The 13,290-nt window shown below is 34.3% G+C and overlaps 1 protein-coding gene and 1 pseudogene across 1 annotated transcript; one reads left to right on the forward strand and one right to left on the reverse strand.

Moving 5' to 3' along the window:
* The first annotated feature begins 7,214 nt into the window (after nt 1-7,214).
* On the forward strand, nt 7,215-8,242 carry LOC128177461 (complement C1q-like protein 3; annotated as a pseudogene).
* Nucleotides 8,131-10,795, reverse strand: LOC128177440 (DNA damage-regulated autophagy modulator protein 2-like). Its single transcript, XM_052844154.1, has 7 exons — nt 10,643-10,795; nt 10,012-10,137; nt 9,814-9,881; nt 9,375-9,514; nt 9,062-9,230; nt 8,667-8,743; nt 8,131-8,520 (listed from the first exon to the last, which is right to left on the reverse strand). The coding sequence occupies exons 2-7, from the start codon at nt 10,131-10,133 to the stop codon at nt 8,362-8,364; spliced, it is 735 nt and encodes a 244-aa protein (XP_052700114.1). The 5' UTR covers nt 10,134-10,137; nt 10,643-10,795; the 3' UTR covers nt 8,131-8,361.
* Nucleotides 10,796-13,290: the final 2,495 nt, after the last annotated feature.

Below are 13,290 nucleotides of genomic sequence, written 5' to 3' on the forward strand. Positions count from 1 at the left end.
TAAAAATCACGCCTATCCCTTATTCTGGAATTATGACCTTTTGTGGCAAATTCTGTTTAAAACCATCAAAAAAGTAATGCATTATTCAAATTTATCAATGATCATGAACAGAACATTACTAAAATATATATATGATTATATTTACCGCTTATAATATTGCACATTTACATTTATAAAAATGTTTAAATATTAAATTTCCATCAGCTCATGTTTTTACAGAGACTACTTTGGAGCCGTTTGGTACGGGCAAATCCTGTAAGACGTCATAAAGACGAAATGAATATACAATCTTGTAAAAGATTCCAGACAGTCTTTTTGGTGCTAGAACCATTATGGCGTTATGATTGATTTGATGAATCTTTTTCCGTATTCTACGGCTTTAAAGGAATTATTCAGAAATTATAGCAATATTTTGACATTCTATATTTAATCATTGGAAAAGTATTCCCGGTACCTATATTTAATCATTGACATCATTTTAAAGAGGAGCTCAAGAGCTTGTTTAATGCCGTTTTTGGAAAGACTGTAGGCATTCTAGATATATTTCATTAGTCAAACATGAATAAACTCTGAGATTTGTTACTTTTATCCTTCATATTTTATAGAAAATGGTTATTTAAAACATGATTTTTCATTGTGTTTACCAAAAATTCAAGCCCCGGTACGCCCTATGAAACAAACATATTGTTATGAAGCATCATTTATATCTTGAATTTCAGAAACCTGTATGCACCTTTCATTTCCTTGATCTTTACCTTTTAAGAGGTGTACAAGAGTACTTGTAAATTGAATATAAACATTATGAAACAAGAATAAAGAACAACATCCTTGATCAACTTTACGAAGTTTTGTTGCATTAACTGTTTGCGAATCTATGTCCCGCATTAGATAAAACATTTTAAGATTTTTTGTTTTCCATTCTGTTACGTTTTTCGTTCTGTTTTCATTCAACTTTTTTATAACACCCGACTATTAAAGATAATAATGTTATTGGATTGAATCATCGTTGGTCCCATTTAGAAAAAAAAATTATATTTTCTGATAAATAGATAGACTTCAGATAAAATTAATAAGCGTAAAAAAATATATAAAAAATTTATTTTTCATACATGTTTGTGTACATTCATACAAATAACGCAAATGATAAATGAAGCACATTGTCTATCCTTTCTATTATATTTGAAATTCGGTGTAATTTTGGAAACATCAAGAGTTGTAATACTAAAAAAGTCTTTCGTGAAATGAAAAAATGACATTAACAAAGCGTGAACCATCTGAACAATCCATTAAACGAAATGCAAAATCAAAGCAGAGCAATACGGACCTCCAAAAAGATAGAGGTAGGATCAAGTGCCTGGGAGAAGTGAGCATCCTCTGCTGACCGGTCACACCCGCTGTGTGCTCTTTGTCGTAATCGGGAAAAAACAATCGGAAAAGTCCGTCGGCAATTAGGTTATTAATTATGGTCTAACAATTAGTATGAAAAACGTCAGTCAGCATGCGACCCAGTAGAAGATTGAATTTGCTGACAAGGTCGTTGTATCGACCATAGGACTTACAAACAGATGACTTCAAACGAGACTGTTGATAGTCCTGTTTTATCAGCTTGTTTGTCAGTAGGTTGCTTCGTCTAAGAAACTGTCCATACGAAGAGCATACCCTTGTGTATCGAATCAACTGAGAGACAAAAACACCATATGCAGGTGATGAAGGTATATTGCTACATAAGTAAGGAAAGTTTGAAATCTGATCAAATGTTAACAATTAGTGAACAATTAATGAACTCATCTAAATTTGTCGAATATTCTAATATATATTGATATAGAAACACAATATTTGCCTTAATAGTATGTTGTAAAAGTTGAATGAAATATCATAACACTATACGATATTAATTGCAAGTATGTACACCATCTTTTTATAATTATTTGATGTTTTTTTTTAATTTTAAGCTCGGGAGAAATTTCTGTTAACAAGCAAGCTCACATTTCGTAAAAACATAAAAATAGATACTACAGCGAAATAATTTCATCATGCTGTTTTATATCTTATTTTTGCGAGATAATCAGGTCAATTGCTGAATTAAACCTTACTTAAGGATTCAAAATCAAGAACTTGACATTTTATTCTAAGTTTTGAATCGAAATGATCATATGGTCGACATTATTTGTATACATAAATATAAATGATATATAAGCCTTGATTATAGATTTGTTGTTATAACATTTTTAAGTTGATCTTTAAGACAGCTGCTTGATAATATCTCCAACACTAATTATAAAACACGGCACTGTTTCTTTTTGTTACCCCCCCCCCCCAAATTATAATAACAGAGATTTTATGAGTTTCAGTGCAGGGGTCTGTTGTCGGGGAACGCAAACATTTAGCGGCAAGAATAGCAACCAAAACTCTAAATGAATTGAGAACCATAAGATAAAATATGTATGTACATATATTGTTTCCCAAGTTGTTAATGGTTCTTATGATACACTGTGACAATAAAACCAACCAACGAACTACTTTGGTCGACGTGAATAATTCAATGGCACTGGTAACTGACCATTTACCTGAAACGAACAATGAATTCCAACCCTGATCAATTTCACTTTTGTGTAGACATTTCGTTTATTTTTTTACATTACACAATGCAACTTAAAACACCTACTGTTGTTTCAAAATGCGTGTTTCTCTTTTAGCTATCTTTCAACACCGTGTCGGATTTGTATGCTAATGCCGGGGGGGGGGGGGGGGGGGGACACACCTGTCTAAGATGCAAAGTACAAAAACAAATAACTAGTGCTTTGCCTTAAGATTTCTGACCACTGTAAATTTGGATATAACCTACCTGTAACGTGAGATATTTACCTTTCTGAATTTAATTCCAACTGGAGCAGTTTTTGTGGAGAAGAAACAATATTTTGTAGGATATTGAGAATTTTCTTTTCTTTTAAAAAATTATAGATTTTAATGTTTAGAAAGATGAACAAGTTTGTAGATAACATAACCGACGTTTGCTTTTATGTATTTATGCATTAGAATAGGTGTTTTCATTTCATTCTTTCGAAATCTTATTTAATGAATTTGTCATTAAATCCTTTTCCAATTCCAAACAAAGAAGGACATGCAAGAAATGGTTCTCAAAACAAAACGAAGGCTTTTTAACAGAAATCAATCGGAATACATGTAATACCTATTTTTTTATTTCCTTAATTTGTTTTTTTTTTTTTTTTTTGATATGTGGATATATAGAGGATATCTATATTGTGTGATTTTATATTTGCTTTATCCAACGAGTTGAAATGGTGTATATATTCGCGAGGCTTGCCGAGCGAATATAACCATTTCAACGAGTTGGATAAAGCAAATATAAAATTACACAATTATAGATGTTCTATTTATCTCATACAATTTGATTTATATTATGAAGCTTTTGAGACAGTCCCTTGTGTGACCCAAATTGTTTTTTTTTTTCAAAGATTAAAAACGATGATGCAACGTTGTGTTATGCGGCTTTTGTGACCTTGCGCAATACAATTTAGTACGTCATTCCTGAGATAAATCTAACTGTTTTAATGTAAAGTTACACTGAAATAAACCTTAAAATAATTTTTTAGCTCTAGATAATTTTTCTTAGAGCTTATTCACTTGATTAAATGGAAATTCTGATTAGAAGACTTGAATAATCAAGTTTGTTGACATACACAAAGTTGCGAATGCTCGTTAGTTTGAATTGACTCGAACGAGGAACAGTTGCTAGTTGTTGATGCATGATGTTTAATAAAACAAACACTAGGCTAGCCTTATGATTCAAAATTGAAAATAGTGAATAAGGATGCTTAATGGTGGTGGAATAAAAGTCTCATGAAACATTATTTCGGTAAACACAACCAGAGCGCTCTGTTTTCATCGCGTCGTCAGGATGAACTCCCTGATAGTTAACGTAATGTGTAGTTTTATAAACTTCACAAAGCAAATTGAAAGTTGGAAGTGGGCTAAATTTATCAAAAATCTTGACAAACAAGATAAAAGGGTCTTGTGGTTACGGTTATGAATAACTTTGCAAAAAAGGTGTGTGTGGGGGGGTTAATCCCCCCCCCCCCACTCACAATAGTCCCCCGGTTCCGACGCCTGTGCTACGCAGTTATCATGGTTATGTGTTTTCCTTCATATTTGTAATTTAAATCTTTGACAAAATCAATTTTATATTAATTTTTATAGTAGATATAGTTATATTGAAAGTACTAGCAAATCTTCGAAAACATGTCACTGAAGCGTTGAAGCGAGGGGCTGTGTCAAAAGTAGTTCCGACCGGAAGTATTTGATATAGCATCACCCGTGTGATATAGCAAAGGTTTATCACACGGGTAATATACACCACACGTATGAGATAAATTTAATTATCTGAATTTTAGAAATAAATCATTTTGTTGTAATTTTAGTTACTTTTTGATGAATGTTTAAAAGAATATTTTTACTGGGCATAAAATCACACTTGCTGATTGGATATAAAGGTATTTAAACTCTTAAATTTAAACATGAAATAAGTGTAAAAAAATTGTTAGATATTTAAGAAATTAAGAGATGAAGAGCAAAATGAATATTTATCGACTCGAATAGTAAAAGTTATAAAATTCATTTTTGTACCAAGTCGTCCCTTCTTGTGATGGAAACTAAAAGAGATATTCAAAAGAATGTTACAAGCATAAACAGCGACCGAAAACCGTCTATACTACTATATTAAAATGATAGACTCTAATTTTTAAGCTTTAATATCGAGAAATCGGAAGATTACTGTCGTTTGTTTTATACATTTCAACCATCATTGGTACTTGAAGATTTCCAATTTGTTTTTACGGGAGATAACTTTAACTAAGTGCATTTAAAATGAAAAATCCGGAAAGTTTCGAATGTCAAAAGCTTCCTTCGACTTTGTCAAGGTGAGCTGAAAATGAGTGTGGTGTTTTTGCTTGTGATACTAACATCGTTTTTAGTTTCTTCATTTCTATAAAAATGTGTGCTACCCCGCAAAAGACATTTACCGTAACACATTGAATTCAAGATCTGCCAATTACGTGACACAGGTGTCAAAATAGATGTTACAATGGTTGAATATTAACCATCATAATCATTAACTGGTTATCTAAAAATATTGTCATGTGTATTTTTATAATTAAGTAGCCATGTTGTTCTTTTATAAATGTTTAAAATGAATACTTAAAATATCAAATTAAAACTACACAACGACTCGTTGCAGATAACCTCCTGCAGAATAGTCCCGTTGTGGAATCCTTTATTTCATTTCTGCTAATCATTCAACAAAATGAAAACGTAGAGTCATTTAAAGCATCTTTAGTTATCTGATTAATACATTTATTTCATTGTTTGACAAAGAAATGACGTAGATCAAAGGCGTGTTCCATTATCAGGAAAGTATGAAGAGGCCTGTGGATAACTACAAAAATATTTGTCTAAAGTTTAAACAAATTTCTGTTGTTATCTTTAAAGGAAAAGCAGTGGTGTGTCTAAAATATATTGAATTGACTAGCAAGACTGAAATGTATTTTTCAAGCACTCTTTCACTTGTTGGGTTTTGTCTGTTTCCAATCATTACCATATCCTTCGGACTTTAAAGGACATATCGCATGTTTCTAGAGTATACGACATTTTACATTTTTTGGCTTTCTTGTGTATCTAATAATTACTCCTTATAGTTTGTTAACGGCATAAAAGCGGTAATTAGGCATAATATCAATTTAAATTATAGCCCCGATCGTTTAAAAACTCGTTAATTAGATAGCGTGTCACGTGGTACAGTGACGTCACATGCGACCTTCTTCGAACAGCTGATTGTAAACAAATTGTAGGATTAGCATTATCTTCTTTAAATTTTGACATTCATTCACCGTGTAAGTTATTTTTTTTACATGCTGACTAAATTAAAAGAATCTTATTATTCAGTCGTACATGTTTGAGCCACCAGTACAGATAAAATACGATGATATAGCCGAAGAAGCGACGATGAAGTCGGCAATAACGATCAGATTTATCGACGTGTAAACATTGTAAACACAACTTAGTAAGGATTGTAGCTCAAATAAATCTGTTAAAGGTGTTTATTTATCAAAATTTACAACAGTCTTGGTTTTTGGCGTTCCCAATGACTCAGAATGTTCATTATTGTAAAACTGTGGTGCACAAGGAGTTTGTTTCTTCGGCAGTAACTGATCACAACTTTCTAAGGTTGTTTACTCTATATTACACTGGATTATAAAAGCAAGCAAGAACGTTTTCCTTAATTATTGTTTATTTCTGTAAGATCCCATCTCCGTATTTTTTTATCCATGTACGTATAAATGTATATCAACAAACTTTGTCTATTTCTCGCGTAAACAATCAATATCGACAACTCGATCCATGACTTCTCCCACAAAAAATAAGACTCATAGAAATCTAACCTCCCGTCCTAAAATTATGATTTCTGCAGAGGTGAGCTACATGTATGAATGAAGAAATCATGTATAACTAAAAAACCGATGCATGCATGAACGTATAGTTTAACAATAAGAAAAAGAAAACAGCTAATGAAGCGAGGCGGTATCCAAAATGGCGTCCCCTCTCGTTATTTTTCTCCGATGAACTTGCGTTTTGTACACAGGCCCCTGTGCATAAACTTCTATTTTTTTCTTTTTGAGAAATGAATAAGATTTATTTATGAAACTATAATTACAAAAATGTACCATATAATTAATAATATATGAATTGAATGTTTATTAATAAATCCTCTCGTCGACAGATAGACCCCTATTTGTCACAAGATTTCCGCATACTTTCGTAAGGGAAACTTAAACAAACAACAGTTCAAATCCCCATTTTCGGTGGCTAAATCACCCGCAGGAGGCACAGAACACCATCATGTCCCGTTATCGACAATTTAATGGTGATAATTACTTTAATTGTCGTTTTAATCTAATCCAATTACTAAGATGGCTAACAGCACCTTCTCGCTCGAGGTCGCATATGACGTCACACATCATGGCGGGTAGATCGAGAGAGAAAATATGCATATCGCGACATTTGAATTTCATCGCTTTCAAACTCACGAATTAGGCAAAATATTTTATGAAAACGTTCATAAACTTGATTTATAATGAGTATAGAATGATTTTATTTTAAAAATTCCGAAAATTGAAAAACATGCGATATGTCCCTTAAGCACATAGCCATGAACAAAATAAAACAGGGACTAAGGACCACGAGCTTCTGGTTGAACTAGAACAACACTTACAGAACATGACACTGGAGTTATCTTTCCTTCGAGGCGAAGTGGACGACCTCCGGAAAACCAACAAAGGACTGGTCGACGAAATCACCAGTTTGCAACCGAAGTTTTGAGACTGTTGAAACAAAGTATCAGCATGTAACTAGTCTGATGCATGATTTGGCAATAACCATGGATTTAATGAACACAAGCCTCTATCGCCAAGTTCAGCAAACATCGGGTGAGCAAACATAAGATCATGTCAATAGGTTGAATCGTTTTCTGACATGCTGAGGGTGAACATATCATATTTTTGGATGCACACATTTTATCTAATATTCTAATCTTTATATTCCGCGGATGAATGTTTATGTTGTTGGTTTCATAAGAAAGTTCATTTTTCAAATAATGCTATTTTTTTAGAGACAGTTACAGACAGGTAGCATTTACAGCGGGTGTTGCACATGGTGTCCTAGGAGATGAAACGCGCACCGACATCATTTACCGTGATGTCATTACTAATCTTGGAGGCGGATACAATCCGACCAATGGCGTCTTCACTGCACCAGTAAGTGGTACCTACGTATTCTTCACCACTGTTGTCTCCTGGGATGACGGCAATATATCCACCGACATTGTGCTGAATGGTAACAGCACAGTCAGGACATTTGCAGACAGCATAGGATTCCACACCCCCGAGCAGTACGTGTATCAAACTGGGACCAACCTAGTCTCTCTCCACTTGCAAGTGGGGGACAGAGTCTGGGTGAGGAAACATTCCGGCACCGGGTCTATTGTTCATCCTACACCCATGCATACGTTCTCTGGTTATCTATTATAACCATCTTTTAAATGATTGTCTTCAGAAACTGTTTATTGATTAATATTCATAAAACAATTTTTATTTTCTACTAATAAACTTAAGTAAAAAGGTATAATCAACCATACAGTACATAAAAAATAAAGAAGTAAAAAATAAAAATATTAGTGGACTTCATAGTTTGGATTCATAAGTAACATTGGACATACTGATTTTGTAGCAAACTTGAAAATGCAAGTTAACAAACCAATCAGTTATATGCTGTAAAAATCACATCACAATTCTAAACCTTGATTCCTTCAGATTCCTCCATCGTTATTATGTTTAAGTTAACTGAAACTGTCGTCCTTTTGAAATCCTGCACAAACGTGGCATAAAACAGTAAGTAAACAATACAGGTCAGCCATTCACTGACCGCTGCAGTCACGTGGGCGGGGTATCCCTGTTGAGTAAAATGGAATAAATTACTGACTTACATAATCATTAAATCTGGATGTTTGATTAACTAGTACACTTCACAAATTTGTGTAACGAGGTCTGAATACACACAAAATTAGTTTACTTCAGCTGCTATTGCTATGTTTTTACCTTATCTGTAGAGGCCCAATGAAGGGGGTCTGTTGTCGAGGAACGCAAAGATTTTGCGGCAATAGTGGCGATCAAAACTTAAAACGTGTTAAAGAAACATGAGAAAAAATATCCATATCCATACATAACCTCCTCCCTTGTTTACTGTTTTAAATGTATAGTGTACCAATAAATATAGCCAAAAGAAAATCAAAAGTCTTCCTCGCAAAATATACACATGTACTCATTTTCTAATCATAAAATCTTTTCATATTACAAGGTAAATGTCAATGACATTTCGGTAACCGATCAAAATGATTGCTTACATTGATAAAAAGTTGGCCTGTACTAGTAATGTTTTTGTCGATTGGGTGATTTAAAACAGATCTTATGTTTATGATTGACGTGAAGGATACAAGACGCAGCTGTAAGCGAGCAGATGACCGCCATGATAAGCCTAAGTCTGCTGAGAGATAGCGTGTCAGCCATCTTGTAGGACAGCGCCGTCTGTGAGAACATGTAGAGAATACCGCAACCAATCGTCATTGCCGCTCCAGTCATGTGAACACCTTCCAGGTTTGTTTCCTTAAAATGTTGTTTAATTCTATGTATTTGAGTTTACCACAGTTTGATTTGTTAATTATGTTAGTTTTGACAGTCGGTTTTAACATTCGACTTGCTGAATAGCCGTATTTCAAGAAGATAATAAAAAAATGTTTTTATTGTTACCTGGAAGTTTGCAACCAGTGAGAGACCAAGGGCAGATAATCCACCGAAAACCAGGGCCATGATGTTGCAGCATCGCAGTGATCTCTCCTCATTAGATACTAACCGCAGCCAGCGGTAACGAATGTATACTGTACACAATGCTGCAAAAAAACATAGGGGCAATCCACCTTAACAAACGTATATAGTAAAAATGCTTGAAATAACATAGGGGGAATTAACCATACACATAATACAGAAAATGTTTAGGATGTGGATTTCTGAAAACATATCAAAATGTTGATAATAAAACATAAAATGTCAGCAGAACACATGAGGTTGACGACGTCAATTTATTTCAAAAAGAACAATTTTCAATGAACCTTTCTAAACAATTAAAAAGAAAACTGGAAACATAGTTTGCGTGATTGTCTAACACTTTGCTATATAGTAAAATATTTACCAAGAATAGCTGAAAGGTTTAGGAAGAAACTAAAGAAACAGCTCTCGTATGGGGTTGTTCCCGTGTCACTTTAAAAATAAAAAAAATACATAACTAAACATTAAGCAAACCGAGATACCTGTATTCTTGGAAAAAATCAATGAGTTCTAAATGTAAGTTTGTTTTTCCATGTTTAGCGCGGTGTTCGTGCTTCTTTACCTGATGTATGGTAACACTGGATTGACATCGTTTCTTGTGACAGATAAAATATAGGTCAAACAAAAAGTTGTCAGGGAAACGAGAAGTAGACAAACTGGGAGGACATGTAACCCTAAATACATGTTCCTGGAAAAACAAAAATGCGAAAGCATGTTGTCATTCACAGCAAAAAGTTATTTCCAGAGGTCGAATAGCTTTTTCTAGATGATTCTATTATGATTTTTATCTCTTATCAAAATGATGCAGATATCAAACAATGTATTTGAAGAATGTCTATTGAAATTAACAATTTTTCAGTGACTTGAAAAAGATCATAATAATTATGAAATATCAATGAAATATCAATCTTCGGTAATCTAACATCCACAAAAACGTTTAAAGTGTGTTATAACATAATAAAACAAAGGGAAACCTTCTTCGACCTTGATAATAAGGTAATATTATAGTATAAATGGTTTTAATACATTTCCACTAAATGTAAGAAATCGCTTATTCAACTCCTCTGTTGATTAACATATACCTGTATGATTATAAAGTAATAAAATACCACAATTACGATTATTATTGGTGTATAACATGTAATTAGAAATACCCCTAATGTGAACATATCAACTTTTAAAAATATACTTACTGGATTTACCGTTCGTTACCAACGACAATGCGGGTATCCGTTTTTGGCTGATTGTTCTGTAAGGATATTAACGAGACATTGCTCAATATCTGATTGCTCCACGTGCATTTCATCCTTTTTTGAATCACTTCTATATTTATCGATGAAGTGTACACCTGTACATAAATGAAGGCAGATAACAGGTACTCGGCCACACGTGATACTCGTATAATTCAATCAGACAATAAAGAGGATATATCACATGCAACGCAGTTTAATAAATGAGGTCGCTTTATGCCAGGTGTGTGGGAAAAGTGTTGAACGCCATTCGTTTTGTTTTTTCGTTAATTACAGGCATATTAATGTTTGTTTGGCGGGGGGGGGGGGGGTGTGTGAAATTTCCATTTAAATCCTACTCTTCTTGAAATCACTGGAACTATTCCGCTGTAACTTCCAATAACATTTAATTTGTCATTATGACTGTCCAGTGTCTACCTTAACTGTTAACTCAGGTGTCGTGACCTATATATTGTAAGTTTAATGGTGTCAAGCGGCTTTCCCTCATAAAAATTAATGAGGTATAATTGACCAAGTTTGATAAAATGCGACGTTAATATTATGTTTATGAAGAATAGATAAAAACAAAACAAAAATTAAAGTCGTTTTGCTGTGAATCGGAGCAGCATATTTTACTTAACAAAGCCGCCACATTGAACGTCATTCACAAAGTACAAAATTCCCAGGTGTAAATTTTGAAGGACACCAGGAAACATTAAATCATAATTGTCTCGTGGTAGCTGTCTCCGGCGTCTTATTATTCTGCAAAGTCAGTCACAATACAGCCGTCAATCGTACAGTATAATTAATGCATATTTTAATCGTCATTCATTAAATGATAAAAATATATGACTTCTGGGCAAAATCTAGTATATAAAAGGTTCTTACTTTTTAATATAGAATGTCACGAAATTGGTTTTTATTTTACATAATTCCTTAACAGTTGTAAAGTATGGGAAAAAAGATTCATCAAACAAATTATGACGGCATAATGATTCTAGCACCAAAAAAAAGACACCCTGGCATAATATTTCATTTTATCTTGCTCATTCGAGACACAGATAGTTAGAACTTTATATGAAAATATTTTTCGATAAACATTTTCATATCAAATATATCAACCTAAAAGAACTTCAAACCCTCAATTTCCTCTCAGTTGATAAACTTTTCTAGTTAATGTTTGCAAAGTTGATTGCTTACCCATATCAACCTTCAGGGCCAGGGCAAAAATCCAATATTGGTTAAATAGACTTGTAATGGTCAGCATTAATTTTGTTATACTCTTAAAAAAAAAAAGAAACGATTGAAAGTTATTTTGATAAATACTAAAGCAAATAAGATAACATATATATTTTATATTAAATGAATTAATTTAATATCACAAAGTTTTAAATGATCATTTTTAATGAGTTTCCAGCACATCAAAAGTTCAAGGTCACAAATGTTCAATATCTTGTATGCCCACCGTTGACATCAATAACCCTGGCATCGTCTCCCTATTGATGACGTCAAGTTCCTAATCAGTTGCAGGGGAATGTTGGTCCACTCTGCTTATAACGCTTGCACAAGTTGTTGCAGCGACAGGGGTGCAGGTTGCCGCTGTCTGACATGTCTGTTTAGTTCATCCCAAAGATACTCTAGCCTATTGGTTCAGATCTGGTGATTTGGAGGGCCAAGGAAGAAGAGTAATGTTGTTTGTCTAAAGGAAAGTGTAGTAAGTCTTGCTTTATGCGGTCTGGCATAGTCATGTTGAAAAATTCTGCCATTGTTCTGCATTATTGGAACAATGTGTGGTTGCAGTATTTGATCACAGTACCGCTGAGCCGTCAAAGTACCGTTTACGAGTACCAGATCTGTTCTTCCGGTATGGGATATTGCAGCTCACATCATGACACTTCCCCTCCAAATCAGTCGACTTCCTGGACGCAATGAACCGCAAAACGTTCATGTCGTCGTCTGTAGACCCTTGTTCGACCATCTGCGCGGTGCAACTAAACGGTATTCCTGTGGTGCTGTGGCCAGCCATCGTCTCCCTATTGATGACGTCAAGTTCCTAATTAGTTGCTGGGCAATGTTGGTCCACTCTGCTTGTAACGCTTGCACAAGTTGTTGCAGCGACTGAGGTGCAGGTTGCCGCTGTCTGACAAGTCTGTTTAGTTCATCCCAAAGATACTCTAGCCTATTGGTTCAGATCTGATGATTTGGAGGGCCAAGGAAGAAGAGTAATGTTGTTTGTCTAAAGGAAAGTGTAGTAAGTCTTGCTTTATGCGGTCTGGCATAGTCATGTTGAAAAATCTGCCATTATTCTGCCTTATTGGAACAATGTGTGGTTGCAGTATTTGGTCACAGTACCGCTGAGCCGTCAAAGTACCTTTTACGTGTACCAGATCTGTTCTTCCGGTATGGGATATTGCAGCTCACATCATGACACTTCCGCCTCCAAATCAGTCAACTTCCTGGACGCAATTAACCGCAAAACGTTCATGTCGTCGTCTGTAGACCCTTGTTCGACCATCTGCACGGTGCAACAAGAACCTTGATTCATCACTGAACTAAACGGTATTCCTGCGGTGCTGTGGCCAGATTCTATGCGTGCGAGACCACTGAAGCCT

This window comes from Crassostrea angulata, chromosome 1 (genome assembly GCF_025612915.1).
Source record: "Crassostrea angulata isolate pt1a10 chromosome 1, ASM2561291v2, whole genome shotgun sequence".
NCBI lineage: Eukaryota > Metazoa > Mollusca > Bivalvia > Ostreida > Ostreidae > Magallana > Magallana angulata.